The sequence below is a fragment of the Ambystoma mexicanum genome, chromosome 2p (assembly GCF_040938575.1).
Source record: "Ambystoma mexicanum isolate Mex_15411 chromosome 2p, UKY_AmexF1_1, whole genome shotgun sequence".
NCBI lineage: Eukaryota > Metazoa > Chordata > Amphibia > Caudata > Ambystomatidae > Ambystoma > Ambystoma mexicanum.
This window is the reverse complement of record NC_090923.1, coordinates 630,947,404-630,973,628: the sequence shown is the minus strand read 5'-3', so window position 1 is coordinate 630,973,628 and position 26,225 is coordinate 630,947,404. Positions and strand designations below refer to the sequence as shown.

Below are 26,225 nucleotides of genomic sequence, written 5' to 3'. Positions count from 1 at the left end.
CGGAGGAGGCCGTAAAGCTGCTGACGGACCTGGGATTCTCCATCAATTATCCAAAGTCATGCTTGACACCATCACAGAACACGTTGTTCCTGGGGGCCAGACTCAATACAGTGTTGTGCTTAGCTTCACCCTCGGAGGAGAGGGTAGCAGCCATTCAGGGGAAGGTGCAGTGATCGTTGTCGATGAAGACAGCCACAGTGCGGACCAACAAGTTGTGGCTCAGCATGATGCCGTCCTGCATCTTCCTCATCCGGCTCTGCAGGTTATAGATTCAACACCTTCAGGAGTTCCCGGACACTCGCTGGGTACAAGTGTCCAGAAACTTTGCGGATAAGATCACCCTGGACGACGAGTTCCATCAGGCGATAAGCATTGCTCAGGGCATGGGGGTTTTAGAACCCTGCATTCCAGGAAACGGTCACCACGGACGCTTCCATGGAAAGCTGGGGAGCCCACATCGGACATCTGCACTCCAGAGGCCTGTGGCTGCCAGAGGAGAAGCATCTTCAGAGAGGTCTTTGCCTACGGTCACAAGCGTTTCGCTATGTGGTGCCGGTCGCAGAAGATTACCCCTCTGTAGGGCCGTGACCCTCAGATTCTTCCATACTTGCTATCCTTGGCCACGGCCGGACTGATGCACACCTCGATCAAGGTACTTCAGGTGGCACCTCCTGCTACATCAGGTCTCCAGGAAGGTCTTCAATTTGCTTTCATCGACTCGTCCAGGAATTCCTCAAAGGACATTTTAGTTTTCCCACCGTTAAAGGCTCCTGCCCCAGCGAGGGAACCCAACATGGTGCTAACAAGGCTCATGGCGCCTGGGGGAGGCCCTTCGAGCCTATGCATCAGGCCCCTCTCAAGTTCCTCTCGTGGAAAATGGCTTTCCTGGTGGCCATCACCTCTGCCAGGAGGGTGGGTGAGATACAGGCCCTATCCTGCAACCAGCCGTACCCGACTTATCACGATTCGAGGGTCGTGCTGTGGATCCATCACTCTTTCCTGCCAAAGGTTCCCTAGGAATTCCACCTCAACGAACTTGATGTTGCCCTTTTTGTTTTCCCAAACCTTCGTCGTCGGCTGAAGGGGCCTTGCACCCGCTGGACATTGCTCATGCCCTGACGTTGTACATGGCACGCACGAAGAGTTTTCAAAAGACTTCACAGCTATTCTTGAACTTTGGTCCTGTGAACCATGGGAAGGCCTTGTTTAAGACTTCCATTTCAAATTGGCTCTCTGACTGCATCATGCACTGTCATCGGTGGCGAACCGCCCGCTGCCCGGATGTCCGAGAGCCCACTCCACCAGAGTGCTTGCTGCAACAACGGCGTTCCTAGCTGGTGTGCCCCTGCTGGACATCTTCAGGGCTGCTACGTGGAGGTCCACGCAAACCTTCACAAAGTTCTACTGCATTGAGGGGGATTCCAGGGAGGAATCCAGAGTCGGCCAAGCAGTACTATGCAATCTGTTCAGTTGAGGTAAGTCTGTTCCAGAGGTAAAATTGAATTGCTTGTGTTGAGCCTTGCCACCTCCCGTGGTTGTGTAATGTTATACTGCTGTATATTCGTTATTCATGAGCATGTGAATCCAAGCCAGACGCATGCTGGGGAACAATAGTTACAGGTAAGTAACTTGTTCCTTCTCCAGCATGAGGTCTGTCCCCTACTTCTGTCCCCTCTGCTACTCTTCTTGGTCATACTGCCACTTTACATGCTTACCAAATCTGAAGTTGGCTGCCAGAGGAGGGGATTCGGGAGAGGGCTGTCATTGGATGGGGGCAGTATGACCCAAAGGACAGTGATTGGTTTAGAGGAGAAATACAGTTTGTAAGTGAAACAGTTTTTCTTTTTACCGAGGATTCCCAGCCTGACAGGGAATATTCATGCGCATGTGAATCCATGCCAGACCCATGCTGGAGAACAATAGTTACAGGTAAGTAACTTGTTCCTTCTTTTTTATGAGACATAAGTTATAAAGAAACATTGCCACTAGTATTGTAAATACACATAACACACTCAATATGCAAAAGGTTATAAATGAGTATGCAGCTATCATTGTCATTGCCTCTATCCACTCAAGACCGTTCAACCATCTCAGAAGCATAAAAGCCACCTTAAAAGTAACTGACTATCTCATTATATCTCACTAGGCAACCTCGTCATATGAACTTCCTTCTCAATACCTCTCCACCAATGTGATATTAAAGATTGGTAAAACAGGGCCTCATACTCATTTCTGTCCTCAGAGGGTAGTGAGGTGAGAGGTGGAGGCTTGTGGTCTACACAATCCAAGAATAAGATCAAATCCAATTGGAAAACCACCTATCAAAATCACCATGGTCTCTTTAGAAAAAGCGCAAAAAAAGGTGAAAAAAGCCATAAAAGATTCTGTCAATTGTAATTGACAATGGTGCAAAAAGCCAATTATGAATGAAATATATCCATCGGTGGTGAGCTGATTGCCATTGGTAGGAATGCTTCTATATGCAGCTTGGTCAAAAGTAGTAGTTCTTCAAAAAAAAAAAAACTAAAAAAAAGCAAGGCTTTCTAAGACTCAAAAATGCAATTTCAGGTGCTTCAAATTCAAGGCATGGAAAAAGAGCGATGCTATCTCCCTCAACACCCCCCTCCCCCCATCATAGGTTTGCATGAAAAGCATGGTTCCAGTCTGCTCTCTGGGTCCTCCAGCCTAGTCTGCCTCCAGTCTTGCTCCGTCCAGCTCAGCAAAATGCCCCCACCAGGAGTCAGCTTATTATAACCTCCTAGCATTGTTTACCCAAGTCTGAAGGCCAACTCCTCTTCAACAGCACTACGCCAAAGGCGAGATGTTTTGCAGCAAGATGCTGACAGCTGGAAGCCAACGGCATCAAGCAGAATAATCTCCTGCAGCTCAAGGCTAATGACACCATGCCGAATAATCTCGAAGTCCCATCAATCAGCAATCACCCACCCCTCCAACCTAGTCCGGTAGCCCTGTAGTCTTTCAGAATTTTTTATGGTTAACTAGAACATTCAGAACTATATACATAAACAGAACAATTGGAACACATCTCAGACCATTTAAGTGTAGCCCAGAATATTGTTATTGTAGTGTAATTGTGTCTGGGGTTTCTGTTGGTACTCTTGTTCAGAGGAGAATTGCCTCGCATTTCGGTGCTGGACTGCCCCAGGGCAGGACAAAGACTGATATGTTTGGGATATTTCTTCTCTGTGAAAAGATAGTGAGCTAAAGACTCTGGGTAAGTCTCTCGTAACCAGGACTAATGTCTGGCAGAGAGACTCCCAGGACCCCCCTTGTTAAATCTCCATAACAATAGATTAACCTGGCTCACAAACTGAGTGGGGAAATCTGTTCATAATTGTTAATGTGTGCTTGCTGCCTGAATACATTTGAATGCATTTTTCTATGTACCTGCCAGTATGCTTATTGACTACATGGCTTGAGATATCGCTCGACCGCAAGGATGGCCAAAATACATGTCAGGGCACCCTTACACACAGTGCTGTCCCCACTCCCTGCCCCATTACCTTCTCAACTATGCCAGCATTTCTCACTGCCCACAGGGCCCACATGACACACACACACTGCACCCTCACTTCACTAACGGTCTGGCGGTATGAATTGAAAAGGGAATTACACACTGAGGCTGCTTAAAAATGTGCTTCATCATAATGACACTATTGCCCACAGCTCTAGATAACGCTGGTAGACCAAATGCATTATGTTATAGTGTTTTTTCTGTTGGCAATGGCTATACGTTAGTTGGTGTCGTGGGAGCACACCTTTTCTACAGAGAGCGGTTGATGCAACCTGCTGCTGGTCGATTCTGTGCCTCACCTGAAAGTCGATCCTGCTTTTAAATTCCTGAGGCTGGTGCTGATGTTGGAGCTTACCCTGATCTTTTGGATCAGTCATGTTTTGGGGATAGTCTCTAGGGTCAGCCTGTGTTCAAAGTTTGTATCTGCATGTGCTGCTTAATCAACTGAGAACTATGCTGATCTAGGCCCTCGCTTCATGTTTATTGAAAAATTAGGTCTGTGTTTACAATTGTTTTCAGCTGTAGTTGTGGCATTGCAACAAAGCGTTGCCACCTGTCCTGAAGTGGTTTGTTCATGCCCTGGCTCCATCCCTTAAATATATTAATGACAGATAAATCAAACAAATAGTGAACAGTCCCACTCGAAGAGCTGGACACACACTAGTTGAAATTTTCAGCAGGGATGGGCTTTCGATCGCCATCGCCGCCCCTCTAGTATAAATCGTATGGAACGGCCATCATATGTCCTTTCACCGTCAAAGTCCTGAGCTGCATTATGGCCACAAACAAAACTGCCAGCAACATAACTGGAAAAGACTTGACCTTGAAACTTTAACACAAATATTAGAAACTGCCAAACCAGAGCCCTCCCATCTGAATGAAATGACACTCAACACAGTTGAGTAGAACTTTCACACCTGGATCACATATGCATTAGACCAACTAACACCCTTAAAACTCTTCAAACTCACACCACAAAAACATTGCAGCTTGATGCATCACAGGAAAACTAAGGGAACTGAAGAAAAAAACTGGAAAAGTGATGAAGGAAGCACTACAACCAAATAGACAAAACTAACTACCAGCAACACATCTGGTTATACAAATCGACTGTTCTGAAAGCCAAGAAAACATACTGTACCACAATAATCCAATCGGCAACAAACGCACAAAATAAATGTTTCGAAACAGAGGAAATTAAACTTCATGCAACATCGTACCCTCGCAAACCCTATGCAACAGGAGCAAAAATAGAAGCAATACAGCAGGCCATCGACACCCCCCCTTGCAGGACTACAAATGACACCCTCCAAGAAACCAGCACCCCAACAGCCAAAACACTCGATCGATTTGAGCCTATAAGTGAGGAAATATTCCACAAACTAGTAAAAGATACAAACATAGCCAGTTCTCTAAGCGATCCATGTCTACAAAAATCTAATCCCTCTAAAAAAAAAAACAGCCCTCTACATCCAACTATTAATAAACCTATCACTAAACACTGAAATAGTACCAAAGTCATTCAAATCGGCGTACGTCAAACCTCTCCTACAACATGACATGTGAAGTACAGGTGACCTTACTTACAACAGCCCCATCTCAAACCAACCGTTCCCATCGAAATTCCTGGAGAACCACATGTACAAAGCAATGAAATACTTGCCCACTCCAGGTATGTTGTTTCTGACTAATCAGGAACAGAATCAGCACTTCTCTCCATATTTGATGACCTAAAAATTAACACGGACAACAACACCCAATCAGCCCTCGTACTACTGTACATATCGGTTGCCTTTGATACGATCAGGTACAAATCAAGAGGATTGTCCTCCCACTTTCTTACACTAAATACTGACAAAACCGAAGTCTTATTCCTTCCCGTTAACACCCTCCCTCCCCCCTCCCTCCATTCTCTTTTCTCCTTCCCAGCTCGCCCTTTGCCCGCAATCTTGGCCTACACTTTGACTCTAACCTCTCCTTTACTCACCACATTTCCCTTACCTCCCGTGCCTGTCGTTTCACCTCTAAAATAGTCCCAAAATCTGATCCCTCCTCACCTTTCATGCCACCAAACTCCTAATATCCTTTTTAATCTTCTCTTGACTTTTCTACTGTTCTGCTCTCCTCTTCGGTCTCCCTTCTTCACATCTAACCCCCTTCAAATCCATCTACCACTCTGCCATCCGTTCTGTCTTCTCTCTCCTCACAATTCCATCTCTTCTTCTCTCTCTCCTCCCTGGGCTGGCTCTCCTCCCACTCCCAACTCAAATTCAACTTCCTCTGTCTTGTCTTTAAATCTCTCTACGGTCTTGCCCCATCCTACCCGCTCCTCCCTTCTCTCATTCTACTCTCCTTCTCGCCCACTTCGCTCTGCCGATCATTTTCTACTCACTGTTACACCCGCACCCTGTGCACCATCCCCCTTCCGTTCCTTTCAGCTTCTTGCTCCTTTTCACTGGAACCGCCTCCCTCTCCCTATACGCTCCACCACCTTAATCCCCTCCTTCCGTACATCTTTAAAATCCTACCTTTTGCAATCCCCAACCTGACATCTTTCTGTTTTCTCTCACTACTGTCCTTTCCTATACACGATTACTCCTAGGATCTCACAGTAAATTGTTCTGTATATTGTTCTCAGTTATTTGATTCATGACTCATTATGTATTGCTTGTAAGGTATTCACTGTTGTTTCATGTAAAGTGCTTTGGCTTAAAGCGCTATATAAAATTCAATAAATACAAATACAAAGAGAATAGAGAAATCCAGCATACAAAGCTCTGCAGTACAATGATTGAAATCCTTCCTCACTACATTCCTTCATTCACATCGAATAGAAAACATATTACATCAGGTGTACCGAAAGGAACATGCATCTCTCCGCTCCTCAACATCTATATATCCTCCTTTTTAATATAACTCTTTCAAACCCATGGACTGACAGAGAACGCCCAACTCATCTTCAAGATCACTAATTACAACTCCTGAATGGCAAACAACCTCAAACTAAACCCAACCAAAACAGAAATAGTAATCGTCCCATAGGAAAACAATCCAACACAGACATCCCTCACATGGCCCGCAACCACGGGAACCTAATCGACGACCTTAACAGTGATTGAAAACTCTGGGAATCCTCATGGACATTCTCACCTTGGAACCACAAGTCAACACAATAGCTAAAAAATGCTTCTACCTCCTCTGATTAATAAGAGGGATCCTCCATTACCTCAACTTTGCACACAGAACCCTCACAATCGTCCACATTAAAAGGATAGACTATGCCTGAATGCCTCTACAACGCATCCAAAATACTGCAGCAAGAGTACCCCTGAGATTAAATGAGACCTCATTACACCGGCCGTAAGAGTTCTACACTCGCTAACTGTAAAGAAATGCATCAACTTCAAAGCCCACTGCATAGCCAATAAATTACTACACGAACAAGGAGCAGAATTCATCCAAACAAAAATTAACCGATACCAGTCGAGGTAAGACTTAAGATCCAGCGCCGACCTCCAAATAGAAACCAGAAACTACGAAAAAAGAAAATTCAACTTGTTGAGATCAACACTGATCAACCATTCAACAGCCACTCTATTAACGGACTGCACAAGCCACACATTCCCTGCTTCTTCAAACCATAAACCGCAAGCCAGGAAAACATCTAGAATGGAAAACAATAAGGGAACTACTAATAACCAGAGATCACCGAAAACCCAATAATCACTTCCTCTCTCCCACACAACCCACACTCCTCAACTACAACACACGCCCAGAGGGCGAATGAATGAACCCACCGAAACACACAACCCGCATATCTTTCTACCCAAGCTACAAACACCTCAGACAACAAACAAGTCAAACACTGAACAACTCCATTTCGGACACAACAAGCCCAGTGCACAAAACAAAGCACATCCAGAAAACTCACATGCACAAACGCCAGTTGCCACTGGTTCTGCACACATCAGCAGATGAGCATAAGATCTATATTATCCCTCCCTCGCACTAACCAGCCCTACCCACTTTCCTTGCAGAGCCATGCGAGCGCCTGGAGACCATGAAAATGGCAGCAGTGCGAAGTATAAATCAACATATTGACACCCCTTCCTTTTGCCACACCTTTAATGGCCTTTTTACGTCACGGTTAAACCGGACCATCTAGCCATATCATAATGCTGTTTACCCTTTTAGCATAAGAAATGGGCACTGTCAAGGGTCCGGAATGAAAGTCAGACACATTTTAGACAAGGTTTTGGCTAAAGAGGTTTATTGGTCAACATAAAGGGGTTGGGAAAATGCCTGGCTGTCCCTGTGCTAGAGGTGTTTCCCTACCTAAATCAAAAACTAAGGAACTGTCTGTGTCAGGGTGATGTCCAAGACAAAACTGTCCTGTGTCCAAAATACTGTTCTGACCCTCACATTCTGATGAAAGAAATCTTAAAGTGAAAAAGATAATGTCTTTGGCCCTCAGGGTTTCAAAAGTGTTTAAAGAAAGGAATTAATAAAACAGTCTCTCAAGGTTGTAGTTCCTTGGTCCAGAGAATGTCATTCTTCCTCACAATTTATTGACACTTGTGATTCTTAAGAAAGGTATGAGTAACTCCAACATAGTCTTTCAAGGATAAAGTTCCTCAACCCAGAGGGTGCCAGCCTTCCCTTGGATTTTTCTTTACAATTTCAACATTAGTTACTTTTGTCTTTTCCTTTGTTCAAAAATCGGACGCCTCTGTGTCTATCTTTGACCTTTAGATTGTCAGGATACCTGGTATGTTCTCCTGCCAGGGCTTCTCGTTTCATACACTTGCAACTGCCTGGTATACTTTACTGCCAGGGCTGCTTGTTCACACATTTCCTGCCATTTCTTCTTGTGATCTTCTTTTACACATCCCGGGCACAGGTGTATTCTCATAAGGACTAGAGCATTTTCATAGATTTGCATGCTTTGAATAATACAATCCAGGGCAATTAATTACTACAGCAGTGAGAGGGAATGTTAAGTGCCATAACGACTATTGTACTCTTGGATCATAGTCCCCTTTCCTCCCAGAAATGGGGGATGGTGCATGCTACACTGGTGAAGCAGTAAGATGAAAAGAAAACTGCTCATGGGCATGCGCATACAAGACATGCCGCTGTTGTTGTGCCTCTCTGGCGCATGCTCTTTGGCCTAACTGCTCGTCCTTTGAGCTGCATTAAGTGTTGTCTTCCTTTGAAGTAAGAATGGGAAAAAGACAGCTTAGGAATGTTAAGGCCCTTCCACTTATTTTATGTGCACTCACTATTTCCCAGACATTTAGAGGTATCTATAGTGGACCTCCATAACGCAGGATGACAAATCCTTAACCTCCAGAAGGTGCCTAGACTTTAGGGACATGTGCACTTTCAAATACATTGTGTGCAATGCAAAAACGCTACCCAGAAGTCAGCCTATCTTGTTCACAAACACGAGCCATTCACAAAATATAGGAGATCAGTATTTATGATAAAAATCTTTTCGGATGAATGGTAAGGACAGAGTACACATTACCAATCATTTGCTTCACCTTCTGCTGGGCAACAGGGAAGTTGGATTAAGAATTGGGCACTGGCAGAATTTAGCAAGAGGAGTCCATACTTTGTGAGGCAGGAAGCAGCCTAAATTGAGTCGTGGTTTTCAAAGGCTGCTACTGCAGTGGGCACTGCTAGAATAAGAGGCAAACCTGCAGCCAGATTTTGAATATTAGACCCCAGTGCAGCAGCTGTCGCAGCCCGCAAGCAAGGCAATAGCCTTGCTTCAAAGGGGTCAAGTGCTGTGGTGTAGTCCACTAATGGGCTGTGCGTGTCAACATGTTTCTGTAAAGATACTGCTTGAGCAGAACCATCCTTTTCATGATGGAACCGATTAAAAACCCAGCCCAGATGTATTAGCAAGCACTCATTGAACATCAGTAAATGTTTGCTCCACTGTGGGAGACCACTGAAATGGCTCATGTGTACCCCATGTTACATTATCTTAACCAATTGGCAGCAGATTCCCAACCCCCACTTTGGCAAGTTTAGCTCCAAGCAGCATCTGGGTCGACAGCGCTGAAGCAGCAGTCCCAAACAGTATACACTCCATGCAAACAAGCAAGTGCTTCTACAGCCATTAGTCCTTACCATACCTGCGTAGGCACACTGTATGGAACGCCTGATTCTCATATACAGGCACCTTTCCAGCAACTGCTGGGAGTGAACGTGGATGGTACAGATAATGTGGAAACCGTATATGCCCCTTGGACACTGGGATATTAGGGAAGAAATAGAAAGGTTTGTTCGCTTTTACAGTAAGTCATGGGCAGATATAAATCACTAAATGCGTGTATTGATGATAGCCAGCACACAGTACAGGAGTGGAGGCCTACACAGAATTTTAATTGCAAGATTTCACTTTTCATTCTCCGCTTCCCTCTCTGGTGAATCTTACACCAGTTCAGTTACTTAATGTGCGCTCTTTCATACAGATCAGGTCTACATAGGTAAAGACACGTCCATGCACTCTTGTCCTATTTACCTACTCAGTTTAATGGGTTCCTAGTTATTGAACTCACTTCATCACCCAGACTATTTATTTTATTTATTTGTATTTGTAAAGCGCACGAGCAGCCCGCAGGCATCGTGACGCTGTTGCGAAGATTGTCTTATATGCACATATTTATCTTACGCAGAAATAATTAGCTCTTGGTTACATTGAGTTTACAAAACAGTGTTGCATTAGTTACAAGTGGAGAACCTGGTACAGGAGAATGCACTAGCTTGTGGTTATAGAGTGCATCAGTCAGGCGAGCTGAAGGAGGGCTCAGGTGAACAGCAGGGTTTTGATTAGTTTCCTGAATGCCAGGTGAGATATAGTGTTCCTAGCGTGTGGAGGGAGGGCATTTCAGTGTGTTGCTGCCAGAACTGGGAAGCTGGATCCTCCTGCTCGCGCTCTCCTTGTTTTAGGAATGGATATCCTGTTAGCATAGGCTGTTCTGGTGGGTCTCGTAGGTCCTTGTTTAACAACCCTTTGCACCAGGTATTGGGGTGCCTGGTTGTGGAAGCATGTGTGTGTTATGGCCAGGGCTTTAAAGGCTATCCTCTCCTTGATGGGGAGCCAATGGACTTGTTTTCTTGTGTCAGAGATGTGTTCCCTTTTGGAGATGCCAGTGGCTGCCCTAAGGGCGTTTATTCTGGACTGTCTGTAGTTTGGAGAGTTTTTTATTGAAAGTCCCTAGGAAGAGTGCATTACAATAGTCTAATCTTGATCCGATTATTGCTCTTGCAATGGTAAGACAGTTAGGTTTCGAGAGATATGGTTTTACAGCATTGATGAGTTTGGAATGATATGCAGAGGTCGAAGCAATGGCATTGACCTGCCTGTTCATTGAGAGGTCAGAGTCGAGGTAGACTCCCAGGGTTTTTACAGTTTGCAGTACTGGGATTGACGAGTGGTCAATAGTAAAGGAGCTGTATTGTTTATCCAACTTCTTAAGTGTGGCTTGTGAACCAATTATCAGAAGCTCGGTTTTATCCCCATTGACGCATAACCAGTTTTCTGCCATCCACGTTTGAATTGTGGAGTAGATTGACTTGAGGGTAGCCTTATCAGCTTTGTAGTCACCTGTAAGGGGAATGAGGACCTGTGTGTCATCAGCATAGTTGGTATATTTGATGCCCAGGGTGTCCAGGCTCTGGAACAGTGGCCTTGTGAACAGGTTATAGAGAGTGGGGGAAATGCATGATCCCTGAGGGACTTCACATTTGATGAGGCTTGGGTGTTCACAGGCTGAGTCGGACAAGACTTTCATAACACTTTCCTGAAGAAACAAGGTGATCCAAGGTATGGCTGTAGGGGAGAAGTTGGCGGCAGTGGAGTGGTGGTGACAGAGTGTATTGTGTTCCACCAGGTCGAAAGCCGATGATAAATCCAGGAGGAGGGCGGGTTTGCCCGCATCTCTCAAGTCGTTCATTTGATTTTTTAAGTCTATGAGAGCAGTTTCAGTGCTGTGCCCTCGGTGGAATCCTGACTGCCTAAAACCAATCACCTTGTTGTTTTCCAAAAACTTCTGGATTTGCAAGTATGCTGCTTTGTCCAGAATTTTTAGGAGAAAAGGGACTGTCGTGATAGGTCTATAATTCCCTCGGGCAGTTGGGTCTAAGGTCGGTTTTTTAAGAGGGCGTACCCATTCTTCCTTGAGACTGGTGGGGACGCGGCTTGTTTGGAAGGATGCATTGAATTATTCAGTGCGAAAGGGGGCATGGGGCAGGCGCAATCTTTAATAGGTTGAGCTGGGCAGGCATCCCCCTTGCAGGCAGATGGTTTGATTGAATTCAGGAGAGCAATAACCTCTTGCTCGCTCATATCCTTAAACTCGAAGGATGGGGCGTTATTGCTGGTCATAGTCTGTGTCAGGGTTATCTGATGACTAAGGGCTTGTTCATGGGCTTGAACTTTTGTTCTGGAGCAAGATAAGTTTGTCCAGCATGGCTGTTTGGATTTGGTTGACCACTTTTCATCCTTGTGGAGCGTTGGTGGTGGGGTAGTGGGAGTTTCTAATTCCCTAAAGATGGCAAAAATGTCCTTCGTATCAGATTTAGCATTTGCTATTCTTGAGTTGAATGAAGAGGCTTTTTCTGTAATGATTGCCGTTTTGTATTCTTTAGATATGGTTTTGAGGGTAGACTTGGTGACGTCATTGGGGGCTGCTTTCCAGTGGGAAAGCGCTGCTCTTTTCTTTGCTCTAAGGTTGTATAGGTCCTTGGAAAACCAGGCGTTAGAGTGCTTAGTTCATTTGGCCATTTTCAGGGTGAGAGGTGCAATAGCTTTCACTGCCTGAGAGATGATTGTAGTAAACGCTTCAGCAAGAATTTCTGGGTTGTTTGAGCTAGGGGCCTCGAGGGCCGGTACGAATAGGTAGGGCGTGAGCCTGTCTTTAGTTAGTTGCTGGGTACTTCTGGCCATAGCTGCAGGCAGGTGGGTTTGTTTGAGTTGGTCCCTAGAGAACTTGATTTCAAACAAAATGGAGTGGTGGTCTGACCAGGGGATGGGAGAGACATCAGTGATGCTGATTGAGCAGTTATGGTGGGCGATCCAGTCTAGGGTGCAACCTTTGCTATGGGTGGGTACTTCGATGGCCTGAGTGTGGATAATGCTTTGCTGAGGGAGGCTGCCTAGGTATCGTTGGGGTAATTGAAGCCCAGATTCAGGTCTCCTAGGAGAATGGATTGGGAGTTTTTCTTCAGATTGTCTGAGAGGGCGTGTATTAATGTCTCTTTAGAGTCGAACACTGGGCCTAGTGGTCTGTAGATGATCTGGAGTGCAATGGTACAGTTGGTCGGAGACCCTGACTTTGAGGGGGAGGGTGGGGCCGAGAACCCCTTCCATCTGTCTAATGGCAATATGATTTTTCGCAATCAAGGCTACGCCTCCCCTTTAATCCCGAACTGCATTCAAATAGCATGTCTTTGTGTAGCCCAAGAAAAGATACCAGCCATAAGGGTGGCCCTTGTCCGATCAGTTATCCCTGTGAGAGGAGTAACTTTGCTCTGAACAAAGTTTTCCTTTACAGCTGCACAGCCTTCTGGTCTGTTATTTTCTCTGCCAACCAATCATAGATTTCTGCAGCTCTTTGCTTTATACAACAATCATGGATGCTGTGCTTTCCTGTTCAGGACATGCTGCACTCTTACATGGAAGAATAGAAAACATTCATTCGGCACACGTAGTCCCTTCTTTTGTGATTTTGTAACTTTTTTAACCAAAAATCAGAGATTTGGTTCAGAAAATCCAGTACAGAGTCATACACCTAAAGTTTCTTACTGTAAATGGATGGCATTTGGTTATTTCCATGTAAGATTGTGGCTTGTGCCTGCTTTGGAATAACATGGGCTGCCGAGCTGGACCAGATGTGGCCAAGTACATGCATAATGTCTGGATCCCTGAGAGGAAGCCATATGATGCATGAAAGCCCAGGAAAAGTTGGAATATGACGTTTGTACCCCTGTGATCGGAAGCAGAATGCTCACTAACTTCACAATCTTTGTATTTAACTTGGGGAGTCTGGAATCTCATCTTTTCAAAACTTGGAATGAGAAGACAAAGCCAACCCTAGCTGAATTGCTCTGGTAAACCATCTGCGCCCAACTGGTGACAAAAAAGCACAGCCACACCATAGCCAGGTTTTAGCAGTTAGTCCTCTCCTCTGTAGAAGCACCTTTACTTTTGGATCTTCAGTCTTCCTGGAAAAGCAGAAAGTACCATTGTTGCCCGCTTTGTGAGTCCCATTTACTTTTTGCTGTGCTCTATTTTCCCCAGTGAGTTCCCTCTAGCTCTCACAGGTGATGCAATATCACGTATGTGGCCCTTTAGAAACCTTTATGGGCCTCAAAGATGGGGGGGCTACCGCCAAGGGGGCCGTTAGTCTCCTTGAGTAAGTAATCTTACCCAGACAGTTCAACTGGTTCTGAGTAGTGGCAGTATGCTTGTTAGGTACTTGGTTTACAGGGTGTTTTCCTTCGAGTTACTGATTCTCCAAGTAATAGAATGGCCAGAGCAGTTAAAGCAATCCTCCAGGAGTCGACTGATCTAAAGGTACAGTAAATACTTGTTTCCATTAGTGAGGCAATGGCCACGCAATATTTCAGTAAATAATTTTTTTTTATGATAAGGTTTTTCATAGGAGTTGACTGCAAACTATACAGGGAAGTACACAGTCAAATAACTGGATACAAATACAGTAAGTGGTCTTGCAGGGCCATAGAATGTTCACTCAATTCACTGATGTCAATGACCGAAATAAGGCCCAAGAAAAATATTGCGAACACAGCATTCCGAAAGAACCTCGTTGTTACTGGCCCGGAGACCGGGACTGCCACAGTTACCCACAGATTGAGCCCTATTCAACATTTGGCCTATGCTGCACATCTTGGGGGTACTGCATCACGGGATCTGTATCCCTTCAGCTAGATTATCTGCATTGCATTGAATGTTTTTGGTGAGCCTATCTTGTGGGGGTCACATTGTACTTAACTGCATAACATTTTTACTTATCTACTCAGAAGATATTAAAACATGATTAAATGTGTTGTACTTGCGCAATAATAACATATTCAGTGCTCTTGGACCTGTTAACACTGTCCCTGGCACGTTACTAGTTGGTAAAGACCACTGAATAGTGGCATTTTGCTGTTGACACCCCAGGGTTTACCACGAAGGTGCTAATAGTGTGTAAAAGTCAAAAACATAAAAACTTGGTTGTGGTTTGATATGAAGATTGGTGCCAGAGAAATAGAAGTTGAGGCCTCTTTCATTTAAATGGTGGACTGCAGCGCGCAGGAACAGTGCTGCAAGGAAGAGAAACGGTCCCGGACATGAACAGGTAAGTGTGGGCAAGTGAGCGAGAGAGTGGCGGCAGTTGGTGGAACATCAGTGTGGTAGAGGAGCTCAGTTAGTTTGAAATGATGGCTGAAATTAGTAGTTTCCATCCATGTTTTGAGCAAGCTGATTGACTCACATATCTGCTCTGATGGTAATCCATCTCAAACCCCCCTGCTAAGAATTGCTATTGATGCCTCAATCATTGTCACCACAAGGGGAGCTAGGTGCAGCATCTTTGAATCAGTTTGCTACTGTGGGTGAGTTCCTCACATCTCCTGAACACACAGAAGAATGAAACCATCCTAAAAGTAGCCCATTTCTTTTTCTCCATTTCAACACTGCTCAGTTACACATGCTAACATTTGGAGTCGATGTGCATTTCATTATTCCGGTGCGAAAGAACACACATTGCTGCCTTACATAACTTCATGGTTTCTTGAACAATTTGGCACATGTTGGTTGGTTTCTCATAAACCTGCATGACTCAGTTTGTAATTTACCTTGCAGCCCTGCCCCACTGGAACTGCAGCGGCCCCGTCTACACCGCCCAGCTGATGATGAGATTGACCTCGATATCAACTTTGATATAGATACTCCGGAACATTTGCCTCCAAAATCCATCACTGCTCCTGCAAAGAAAATCAAGCTGGACCCAGTAGGGTATGTTTTTCCCTCATGACTTATCAGGGTGGGTGGGAACTTTCCTCAACCTGTCCTTTGTAACGATTTGAGTTACGCACTTTTAGATTGTTCCTCCTCTGGAGAAACAAGAACTTCTAAAAGTGGTGTAATGTATTGCGGGTCGCCTGAGGCAGAGAGAGGATTGAAATGGCATTTTCCATTGTACCATGCAACATGCTTCTTCTGTGACAACATGATAACTTCTGTTCTGATGCTTGTTAATCTGCTTAGAATCACATGCTGTGCATATGGTCCGACATTCAGTGGTAACCGCAGAGTATTGCATCTTATCTTTCGTGGACCGAAATGGGACGTCGGTATAGGCGTGTCTGAAACACTATCCCTATCGTGATGTGTGTAGTACCCAAAATCCCTCACGCGCCGAGGTCCCTGAGATTGTTTTTTCCACCCAGATAACTGGTCGCCCTACAGAGGAGCTCTTACTAGAGACATTGTTGATCTTTACCGAATTTTCAATATATGCCCCGTTAAGTCACTTCGCCTAATAAGAACATCTTCGACGAAGACTACGGAGGAATCGTCTACGGCTGTGGTCTCGGCCCCTAAGATCCAGCGGCCGGATTTCGACGTGGTCGGGCCGTCTGGCCGACCTATACAGTAGGGAGAGTGGGTTTGGGGTGGCCATATTGTTATGTCTTTCCTCCTTTCCACTTCTTTCCCTTTTGGTCTGGTCATCCTTCCCTTTGGCTATGGAAAGGACTCCTTTTAGATTCTGCCCTAAGTGTAGGGTCAGATATCCTTGGAAGGACGAGCACAGGACGTGTAACGCCTGTCTCCCCCTAGAGCACGATGAAAAGCGGTGTTCGGCGTGCAAGATCCTTAAGCCTAAAACACTTAAGGATTGCGGTGTAAAGCGGTGGGAAGTGTACGGCATGTCAAGCGTGGAGCCTCCCTCCCCTACCGCAACACCAGCCGAAAGTGACAGGGGTACTTCGGATGACCAAACATCCAATGTGGATGTTATAGACCTTGAGGTGGACACTTCTAGGTCCGCCACACCCTTCCCCGACTCTTGCAGGCTCGACTCTGGTCTTGCTACAGGGACTACACCCGGCGACAAGGGCGTACATAAACATTGCACTAAACACACAACCCCTACGCTATCTTCGATGCCTTTGTCGAAAAAGGTGAAGGCACCAACGGGTCCGTCGAAAATTTCGACGGTTCCCTCGGATCGTGTAGATCCAAAGCCATCCCCGCATCTGCAACAGCGCATGGCGACTGGGCAAACGAAAATTAATAAGGGCGCTACTCCCCAATCTACACGCGCCGAAGTTTTGGAGTCCGAAACTTCAACGATTTACAAGGCCTCTATAGGCCAGAAAGTTATGAGTAGGCCTCTACTCGGCACTCCGACCACTGGGCATTCTGGTGCCGCGGACGGCGTTTCGGCTACAGCTACATCGTCGGTGGCTTTGTCCCACGACGATTCGGTTACTATCAGGAAGATCATCGGTAGGATCGCAGCAGCGGTGGGCCTTACCCTGGTCCGGCAGAAAGTTATGGGCCAGGCCGCGGAAAGATTTTCATCGGACTTGGGCCGCGATTCCCATGACTCTTATGTGGATAGTCAAGAGCCTCTCTCAGACACCCTGAGAAGTTCCTCTTGACGCCAAAGGGCGGAGAACGTTTTCTCCCCACCTAGGCCCTTTTATGTCCTTGAAATGGACTACCGAAAAGTTTGAGGGATGCATGGATCGGCTGGAGCAGATTATCAGTTCTTCTGACCAGCCTCTGCCGAAAAAGGCTCGGGTAGACCCTAACCTTCAAATACAAGATGTGTACAGGCTCAGGTTTTCCAACAGGAAGACGTGGCCCACATGGACACATACAGGGACATTTATACTGAAGAAGAGGAATCCTCTTTTCTGGATAATTATGGAGAAGATCAACAAGAGACTACGGAGAACTGGGAGGAAACCCAGCAAGAAGGACAGGATCCTTGGTCACATCAAGATCAGGACTCTGATATTTTGTGCGTCGATTCTCCTTCTTCCACTCCAGCTCGCCAGGCCTCCCCTGTGGTTGACCAAGTAGCTTTCAACACCATGTTGAAAAAAGCAGCAGAATTCTTCAAAATTGCCACTCAAGAGGCTTTGCCTGAGCAGGATTTTGTGGATGACATTATTAAGGAAAATCCTCCCGCAAGTCAATCCATTCCCCTCCTTAACTCTGTTAAGAGGCGGATAGCTCAATCTTTAGTCACACCTGCCCAGACAAGGGCCGTGAAACCCAGAGTCGAAAAATTATTTCGGCCTTCTCCTTCCGACCCTCTATATATCAAGGGACATGCCATCCCAGACTCACTGGTGGTGACCACTACTCGTAAGAGGACAGGGGTACCCCTTGCCACTGGAGAATCACCTCCGGACAAGGAGTCTAGGCAAACGTGTCACGTCAGCAGCGGCATATACCATTTGGGTTGCTAATACTACAGTATTAGCAAGCTATGCCGATGCCCAATGGAACCTGCTCCAAGAAGGCCTTGGGGAGGTCCTGGAACCGGCCAGGACCAAATTCTCGCCATTGTTGCGGAAAGAAAACTGGTTAACCAGAATGTGGTCAAAAACATCCTGGATGCTGCAGAAACCTCTGGCAGATCCCTTGCACAAGGGACTCTTCTGAAGAGACACGCATGGCTGCGTACATCAGGGTTTAGACCTGAAACTCAGGCCTCCCTCATTAATATGCCCATCGAAGAGTCTAACCTCTTTGGGAAGACAGTTGATGAAGCGTTGGAGACAGCCAAGAAGCAGCATGAGACCTTAAAGTCTCTGCAACAAATTACACAAAAACCCTCTTCCCAGAGGGGTAATAACTCTCGGCGGTCCTTTCGAGGACAAGCTTGTGCCGGTCAAAACTACAGCACGGGCAACTTCAACAATAAACAAACATCTGGAAGCCCCGCTTACTATCCCTCAAGGGGTCAGAAACGCGGCAAGGGTAGAGGCAGAGGCCCCAATCCCAGACGAGCCACGTCCTCGTGTCAGAAATGACCAAGTCCAGGTCCCCTCCCATGCCTCCCCGGTCGGGGGGCGATTAACATCTTTCCTCAAGGCATGGGAGGGGATAACTTCTGACCAGTGGGTCTTATAGACGGTCGCCCACGGTTATTGCGTGGAATTCTCCCGACCTCCACAGTTCAGACCGCTGTGCTCACGGCGCCTTTCACCGGACCATCTAAACATCCTGATTCAAGAGGTGGAAGCACTGCTGGGAAAGGACGCCATAGAAGACGTCCCTATTCTTCAGGTAAACAAGGGTATTTATTCAGTGTACTTCCTTGTACCCAAAAAGGATCTCAGCATGCGTCCTGTTCTAGATCTGCGCCCAGCGAACAAGTTCATAAAACCCCCGTAGTTTTGCATGGTAACACTACAAGAAGTGATCCCATTGCTGAAACGGGGGGGGACTTCATGGCAACATTGGATATGAAAGATGCATACTTTCATATTTCAATGTTGCCAGTGCACAGAAAATACCAAACAACAAGGTTCATGATCCAAGACAAACGCTACCAGTTCAAAGCACTCCCCTTCTGCATCACCTCGGCGCCAAGGGTGTTTACCAAAGTCCTGGCAGTGGCGGCAGCACACCTGTGCAGACTATCAGTCCCAGTTTACCCATACCTCGACGACTGACTCATTACGGGCGACTCATTCGACGCTTGTTTTCGAACACCCAAAAAACAGTAGATCTCCTCTTCAGCCTGGGCTTTTCAATCAACGAAAAGAAGTCCAGCCTAGTCCCCAGCCAAGTAAAACAATTTCTGGGGGCACTAATTCGGACGGAAGACGGTCTTGTCTTCCCCTCCAGCGAGAGGGTTCAGAACATGCTCTCTGATTCCTCAATATGTAGCCAGTCGAGAGGTGACTGTACGCAAAGCCATGCGGTTGCTAGGGTTGATGGTGTCATGTATATACTTGGTACCCCACGCACGGCTGCTCATGCGTCCCATGCAAGAGTGGCTCAACAGCCAGTGGTGTCAGGCCAGCGGACAATGGGAAGATCTGGTAGTTGTCTCGCCAGCCCTCGTTCTCTCTCTGCAGTGGTGGTGGAGGGAAATCCTCCTGAAGGGGAAAACCTTCACCACCCCTGCAGTGGAAGCCACTCTCACGACAGACTCATCTCTCACGGGGTGGGGGCTCACCTGCTTCAGCAGACAGCACACGGAGTGTGGTCCCCTCAAGTAGCGTCCAATCATATAAACTTACTGGAGCTATTAGCAGTGTTCAAAGCATTGAAAGCCTTTCGGGTACAACTATTGATTGCTCGCCCTCACACATTGTGTTGTATCTAACCCACTTGTTGGACTCTGGGTTAGTCTTTAATTCCCTAAAGCTTCATCTGGCTGCTTTGTCAGCCTACACCACATCACAGCAAAAAGTATCGTGGTGGAAGATACCAGTGATTAAAGCCTTTATGGAAGGAGTTAAGAGGATTTATCCTCCCATCTCTCACCCAGCCCCCGGATGGGATCTGAATGTGGTTTTAACCAGGCTCATGGGAGCTCCCTTCGAGCCTATGCATAAAGCGAGTCTGAAAGACCCGACTTATAAGACAGCCTTCCTAGTGGCTATCACTTCTATCAGAAGGGTTAGCGAACTACAGGCTCTTTCTGTTTTAGACCCCTTTGTCACAGTCCACAAAGATAAGGTAGTTCTGCGCACACATCCCAGATTTGCGCCTACATTTATTTCGAAGTTCCATGTGAACCAGTCATGTGAACCAGTCAATCGAACTACCCACTTTCTTCCAGAACTCTACTAACATGGCCGAAAGAAGCCTTCACACACTAGACGTGCGCAGGGCAGTCATGTTTTACCTGGAGAAAACTAAACCACTAAGAGACTAAACAATTCTTTGTTTCAGTGGCAGCTGGTAGAGAAGGGGATCCTGTCTCTAAATCAGCTATCTCAAGGTGGATTGTCAAATGCATCACACTGTTACACTCTTGCAAAGAGAGAACTGCCCTTCAAGCCTAGAGCACATTCTACTCGAGGCACTGGGGCATCCATAGCATTCATTGCAAATGTTCCTCTTGAGTCCATTTGCAAAGCGGCAACCTGGAGTTCTGTACACACCTTTACAAAACACTATTGCCTAGACACTCATTCTAGGTCTGATTCTCAGGTGGGACAAGCATCTTTTCTCTACTGTTCCTTCTCACAACCCACCTTCAACTCCGGGTAATGCTTGCTAGTCTATGCACAGCATGTGATTCTAAGCAGATTATCAAGCGTCAGAAGACATGCATTACTTACTGTAATAGCATTTATGATGATTGTATCTGCTTGGATTCACATGCGCCCTCCCTCCCTACCGCCCTGCTTGGGGTGGAAGGAACATAGACTTCTTACTACTTTCTCTCTTTATGTACTCACTCACTATAGCCTTGGGCTCCCTCATGGCAGAAAAAATACAATCGGAGGGACCTCGGTGCGTGAGGGATTTTGGGTACTACACACGTCACGATAGGGATAGTGTTACAGACACGCCTATGCCGACGTCCCCTTTCGGTCACCGAAAGACGAGATGCAATGCTCTGCGGTTACCACTGGATGTCGGACCATATGCACAGCATGTGAATCTCAGCAGATAATTACGGTAAGTAATGCATGTCTTCATCCATCTCCAAATCGAGCTGCAAAGATACAATTTGGTATAAAAAAACAAGTATGGTGTTTTCTAAAGAGTTTCTCTTTTATGATTTAATTCTTTGAATACGGTAATGTAGTGATAATTCTGTTTGGTGTAACTTTTATCTCCTGCTAACATGGCCCTTGGGAAATTACAAAATGCAGAAATAGGAATAGGTGAAAAAATAACTTAATAGTGTGATAACCCCTTCATAAACTATTGGCTCTGGCCCACTGCCTTTGAGTGCTTCACGCGGAAGTAGGAGAGGAGAGATTTTAATCTTCCTGGTGCTCCAATAGGGCTTTTCTTTTGATATCCACAAAGTAGAATAGCTTTTCACCAGCCCCTCACTAGATGTTCTCTAGATAGTGAAGCTGCTAACTATTAACGGACAGCTGAGTTTAACATTGGGTGAGACAAGAGGGCAGTTGTAGAACCTTAGCAAAACCAAAGGACCTAACCTGTAGGATTTGTTGTGCAACCCTGATTTCCTTGAATATTTATGAACTCTCCATTCTATGCATGGTCTTCTCTCTAAGCCCCTCTATAACCTGTAAGGGATTAAGAGTAAAACACAGTGGCATTATGATGATTGTTAAAGACTTTTATTGATAAAATAAATGAGGGTTGGGGAAATCCTACCTAACCCTAACTGTAGGAAGGGTTTCGGTGCCTCAACAAAACTAAGGAGCGTCTGTGTCAGAATATCCAAAACAAAATGTTTTCCGTCCTGTGTCCAAAATCCTAACCTGACCCTCTCACACTAAACTCAACATAATGTCAAGGGAAATATGTCTTTTAGCGGATCACCCGCAGCTCCTTTCCAAAGTTACAACGTAAAGTTCCAAAGTGGGGGAAAAAAAAAACAAAGTTCTGCGAGTTACAGGGTTGCTTCCATTCCCCTGAATTTCTCGGTTTTCAATGTTCTTCACTATCAGATTACCATACTCCACAATCTCAAGGGGGATAACTCTTCCCCTGAGTTTCCCCCGATTTACACAGTTCCTCAACTCAAGATACCCAATTTCTCTCTTGATCTCCTTTTGGGTGATGCCATTCCACAATCTAAAAGGGTATGACTCTTCACTTGAGATTTTCACAGTTCCACAATTCAGTCTCAAGGAGTAGTCCTTCACCTGCGCTTTCTTATCTTTTCCACAGTTCACAGATTTCACAGTTCCTCGGTTCAGTTTACAGGGTTATGCTTCTTCCCCTGAACCTTCTTGACTTTCCGACTGTTTACAGACTTCACTTTTACAATTTACCGGCTCAAGGGGTATGCTTCTCCTAAATTTCCTTGACTTTTCCACAGTTTACAGACTTCACAGAAAGGGGAGATTGAGACCCCCTTCCCCTAGATTCCACACATTTGAGGAACTGCTTCCCCCTTTTTCCCAGTTCTGCAATCTCGATTGTGTGCGGGCTTCAGACTCGCTATATGCCTGGTTTACTCTCCTGCCAGGACTTTCTTAATTGGTTCAGTATTTGGATGTGGCGTCCCGGACTCAGACTTCGTATCAGTAATCACCTTCCCTTTTATATAGTTCCAAGATCCTTTAGTTATACTTTTCATATATTGGGGTCTGCAACCCCTTTTAATTTGTCTGTCTCTTTGCTCAATCGCCCCGGTGTCCCAGCTCCCCTGTTCTGGCTTACCAGGTTCATCAATGGTGTGTGGCATCTGCCATGAAGCACCCCGGCGTCCCAATCCCGCTCTCTGGGCTCACGGTCTCTGTCGGCGCTCTGGTTCCGGCTTTCCCTCTTTCACCTGACAGCTCCTGCTGTCCGTGGCTGAAGCGCAGCAAACCTCCTGCTTTCAGATTTCCTCGGATGGCACCTCCAGCAGTTTTTCCACTCCACCCTACAGCCTGTTCTCCTTCGGTGTCCCGTCGGGAATAGTGAGTCTCCCCTTCTCTCCAGGTGTGGTGTTTTTAAATGTCCCGGCACCTGTTGATCTTATCCAACAACTGGAGCGCTGCGTTTGCTTTACGGTTCTGGTGATCTTAATTACTCCAGTCCTCTTCCTAGTCTGTGTTATCAAGCAAAGGGGAATGTAAATACAGTTGGTGATTGGTCATGAGTGGAGGATCTACACTCACACTGCAGTATGCAATACAGGAATAGGGAGGCACGTTGGTGTTACCAGAGGCTAAAGAAACAGGGAAATGCCTGCCTTGATCTATCAAGTCTACGCCACCTCCCAGAGGGTTGTCTTCCCCCACATGTGGTCTTCCCACAGATGGCCAAGCCACCCCCAAGGTCGAGTCGGGTAGCTTCTGCCTTTCTCTGGCCACATGAGGGAAGTTTCCCTCCAGGGAAGCAGTGCCAACATTGCTAGATTTGTGTCACACCCCAGGCAGATTTTATTTCCCTCCACTTTCCTTTACTACTTTCTAATGCTTGCCTCTCATCGTGTCACCCATGGTCGAATAGTCATGTGTGTCTTGTGTGCACGTTTTGCCATTCACTAGTGGAAACTGATATAACTTCAAGCATTGTGGCTTCCTTCTTTGTAGTCCACCACTGGCACGGTCTGCCATCCCTCTCTCCCTCCAAGAGAAATCCCAATAGACATATATAAGTATATATAAGTTAGAACTTCTCATCTGGGTGCCTTATTTAACTAAGATGTTTAATGCTGTATGTTCGCGCCCTGTTGACATTTTTGTCCGTCCTCTGAAGTATGTGTAACTGGTTGTGACAGCGCCTTGATGCCTCTGGGTTTAGTGTGCTCTATCAATGAATAAATAAATTAATGTGCCAGTAATGCAGCATCTGATTCCTGGACAAAAGCGGAATTGGTCCCGATCTACAAGAAGGGGAGGAGAGAAGGACCACTCTAACTACTGCCCAATCTCTCCTCGACGCAGGAGGGAAGAATTCACAAGAGTGATACTTGTCCATCTGGATGACTGTGTATGCGAAATAGGGCAAATAAACCACTTGCAAGCAGGTTTTCAATCTGGAATTAGCACAGTGGTACAATGCTTTTGACTGTAGCTTCTGGTGGACAAATATGTGCATCTGGGGAAAATATACTTGTATGTCGTGTTTGTAGACTTGCAGATGCTTTCGATGGCATCCCACGAGCTATCCTGTGGGACACCCTTAAAGGGCTTGGAATACCATCCGAACAATTAGCAGCACTTTGGTGCTATACACTAATAACCAAGCATCCATAAGATGGAATACAAATCATGAAGCTTCCAGGTCTGTCCAGATTCAAAAGGGGCGGGGGGTAAAAAACACCAAATTCTCTTATTTGCGGACGATGCAGCACTTATTTCCCTGACACCCACCAGCCTGAGCGAACAGTTGTTACTTCATTTTGCAGTAAAAATGGTCTAACAATAATTGGTGGCAAAACTAAAAAAATATTTAAAGGGAGTAGGAACAAGTGGCAGGAGTTCAAATGAAATCAGACCGGCGAGATAATTGAACAAGTAAAATCCTACGATTATCTGGGAATGAGAATGACTGAAAAACAGTGGTCGTTTTATCCAGGTACAGCAGCACCATTGCAAATGTTGCCAGGAAAAATGGAGGGGGTGCAGTTATCGTTTAAACTGAGGCATATACTCTACAAGCACGGCAGGCTGCCCTTTATGGATCAGAACTATGGGGTATCGCGAACTGTGGGACTTTGCTGCCAATTGAAAATAGATTCTTAAAAATATTGGACCTCCCGGTAGCCACGTCTACAGAACCTCTGCACATGCAAGTATGCCTACAAGGTATAGGGTCTGTGGCAAAATGTAACGCCCTGCTTTACTGGTTGAGACTGGAGCTCGTCATACCTCAGTCTATAAGGAAACATTGAAGGATCTCTTAGCCCTGGGGGGAGGGTATAATGTGAAATGGTATCCGCATATAAAGGAAACACTTCTTAGAATAGGGAGGGAGGAATTCTGGCTTAACCCCGAAACCATGAATAATGCCTTTTAAGGGCATAGTTGAGAGCATTCAATCAGACTGAAGAAGTCGCAAGAAGCGCTAGGCTTAGGACTTTGCAAAGCTTTAATATATATTGACGGGAGAAACTCATATGACTTTGAATGGTACCTTGATGTCTTGAAAACAAATTTGCACGTGCACTTAACAATTAATGGAGGATAGGTATTCTGCCTCTCACAGCCCACAGAAGGCAAAGGAACTCTAGGTTCACAGATAAATGCAATTGAAAATGAATCGCATTTCCTGTTGCTATGTCCATCTTTCATGACACGAAGGCAACTGTATCCCAAGCCGATATTTCAAAAATATTAAATTAGAAATATTACTGAGGCTCAGGTATGTTATAGGACAGATTAAGCATTTATAGTATATGCAGTAGTTGTATATCTGTTCAGAGCATGGCTAAGGAGGCAGACATTATTGACCTTGACCACATGAGGGTCCTGTTAGCTTACACAACAGTGACAGTGCGGCAAGAATCAATGGTGTCTTTAAGATCTTAGAGTAACCCTGGGAAAGAAACGCTCACAAGGGATCTACGACGATAAGGTGGCATATGAACATGCCAACACTCCTTTCACAGGCAACAACTATACTAAAGTTATGCCTTGTAACTCGAGCCTTATGTTCTTAAAGAATGAGTCATACAGGGACTATACCCTCCACCACCCCAATTCGACATTGTTCACCTGTTTCTGGTCCATTTTAAACCTATAATGTTGTGTGTTGATTCCCAGCATTTTTTTAATGTTTTAATGCTATTATGAACACTATTTCAATGTTTTTATGTTATGTATATACTGGTTAGGCGCTGAAAGCCCACAGGCATCAGGGCGCGGAAAGACCACCACAAATATAATAGCACCAAACCTGCTAAACAGAGTATGTTCCTTTCCACCCGCAATTCGAGTGAGATGTTCCAAAAACGCGCTGCTAAAACAGGGAAAGAGCGTCCATTTCCCCTAGTAAGTTTTATTTTCGGACAGACCAACAGCATCACGTCTCTAGATCGGGTGG

General features: G+C 45.7%; 1 protein-coding gene across 2 annotated transcripts in view; it reads left to right on the top strand.

Annotated features, from left to right (window-relative positions):
• The window catches only part of TRAIP (TRAF interacting protein), a 535,773-nt gene that overhangs the window by 388,888 nt on the left and 120,660 nt on the right, over positions 1 to 26,225 (top strand). For both annotated transcript variants that reach the window (XM_069644161.1, XM_069644162.1), the window contains exon 11: positions 15,420 to 15,572. In XM_069644161.1, coding sequence (XP_069500262.1) covers positions 15,420 to 15,572 — 153 coding nt within the window. The remainder of the gene's footprint in view (positions 1 to 15,419; positions 15,573 to 26,225) is intronic.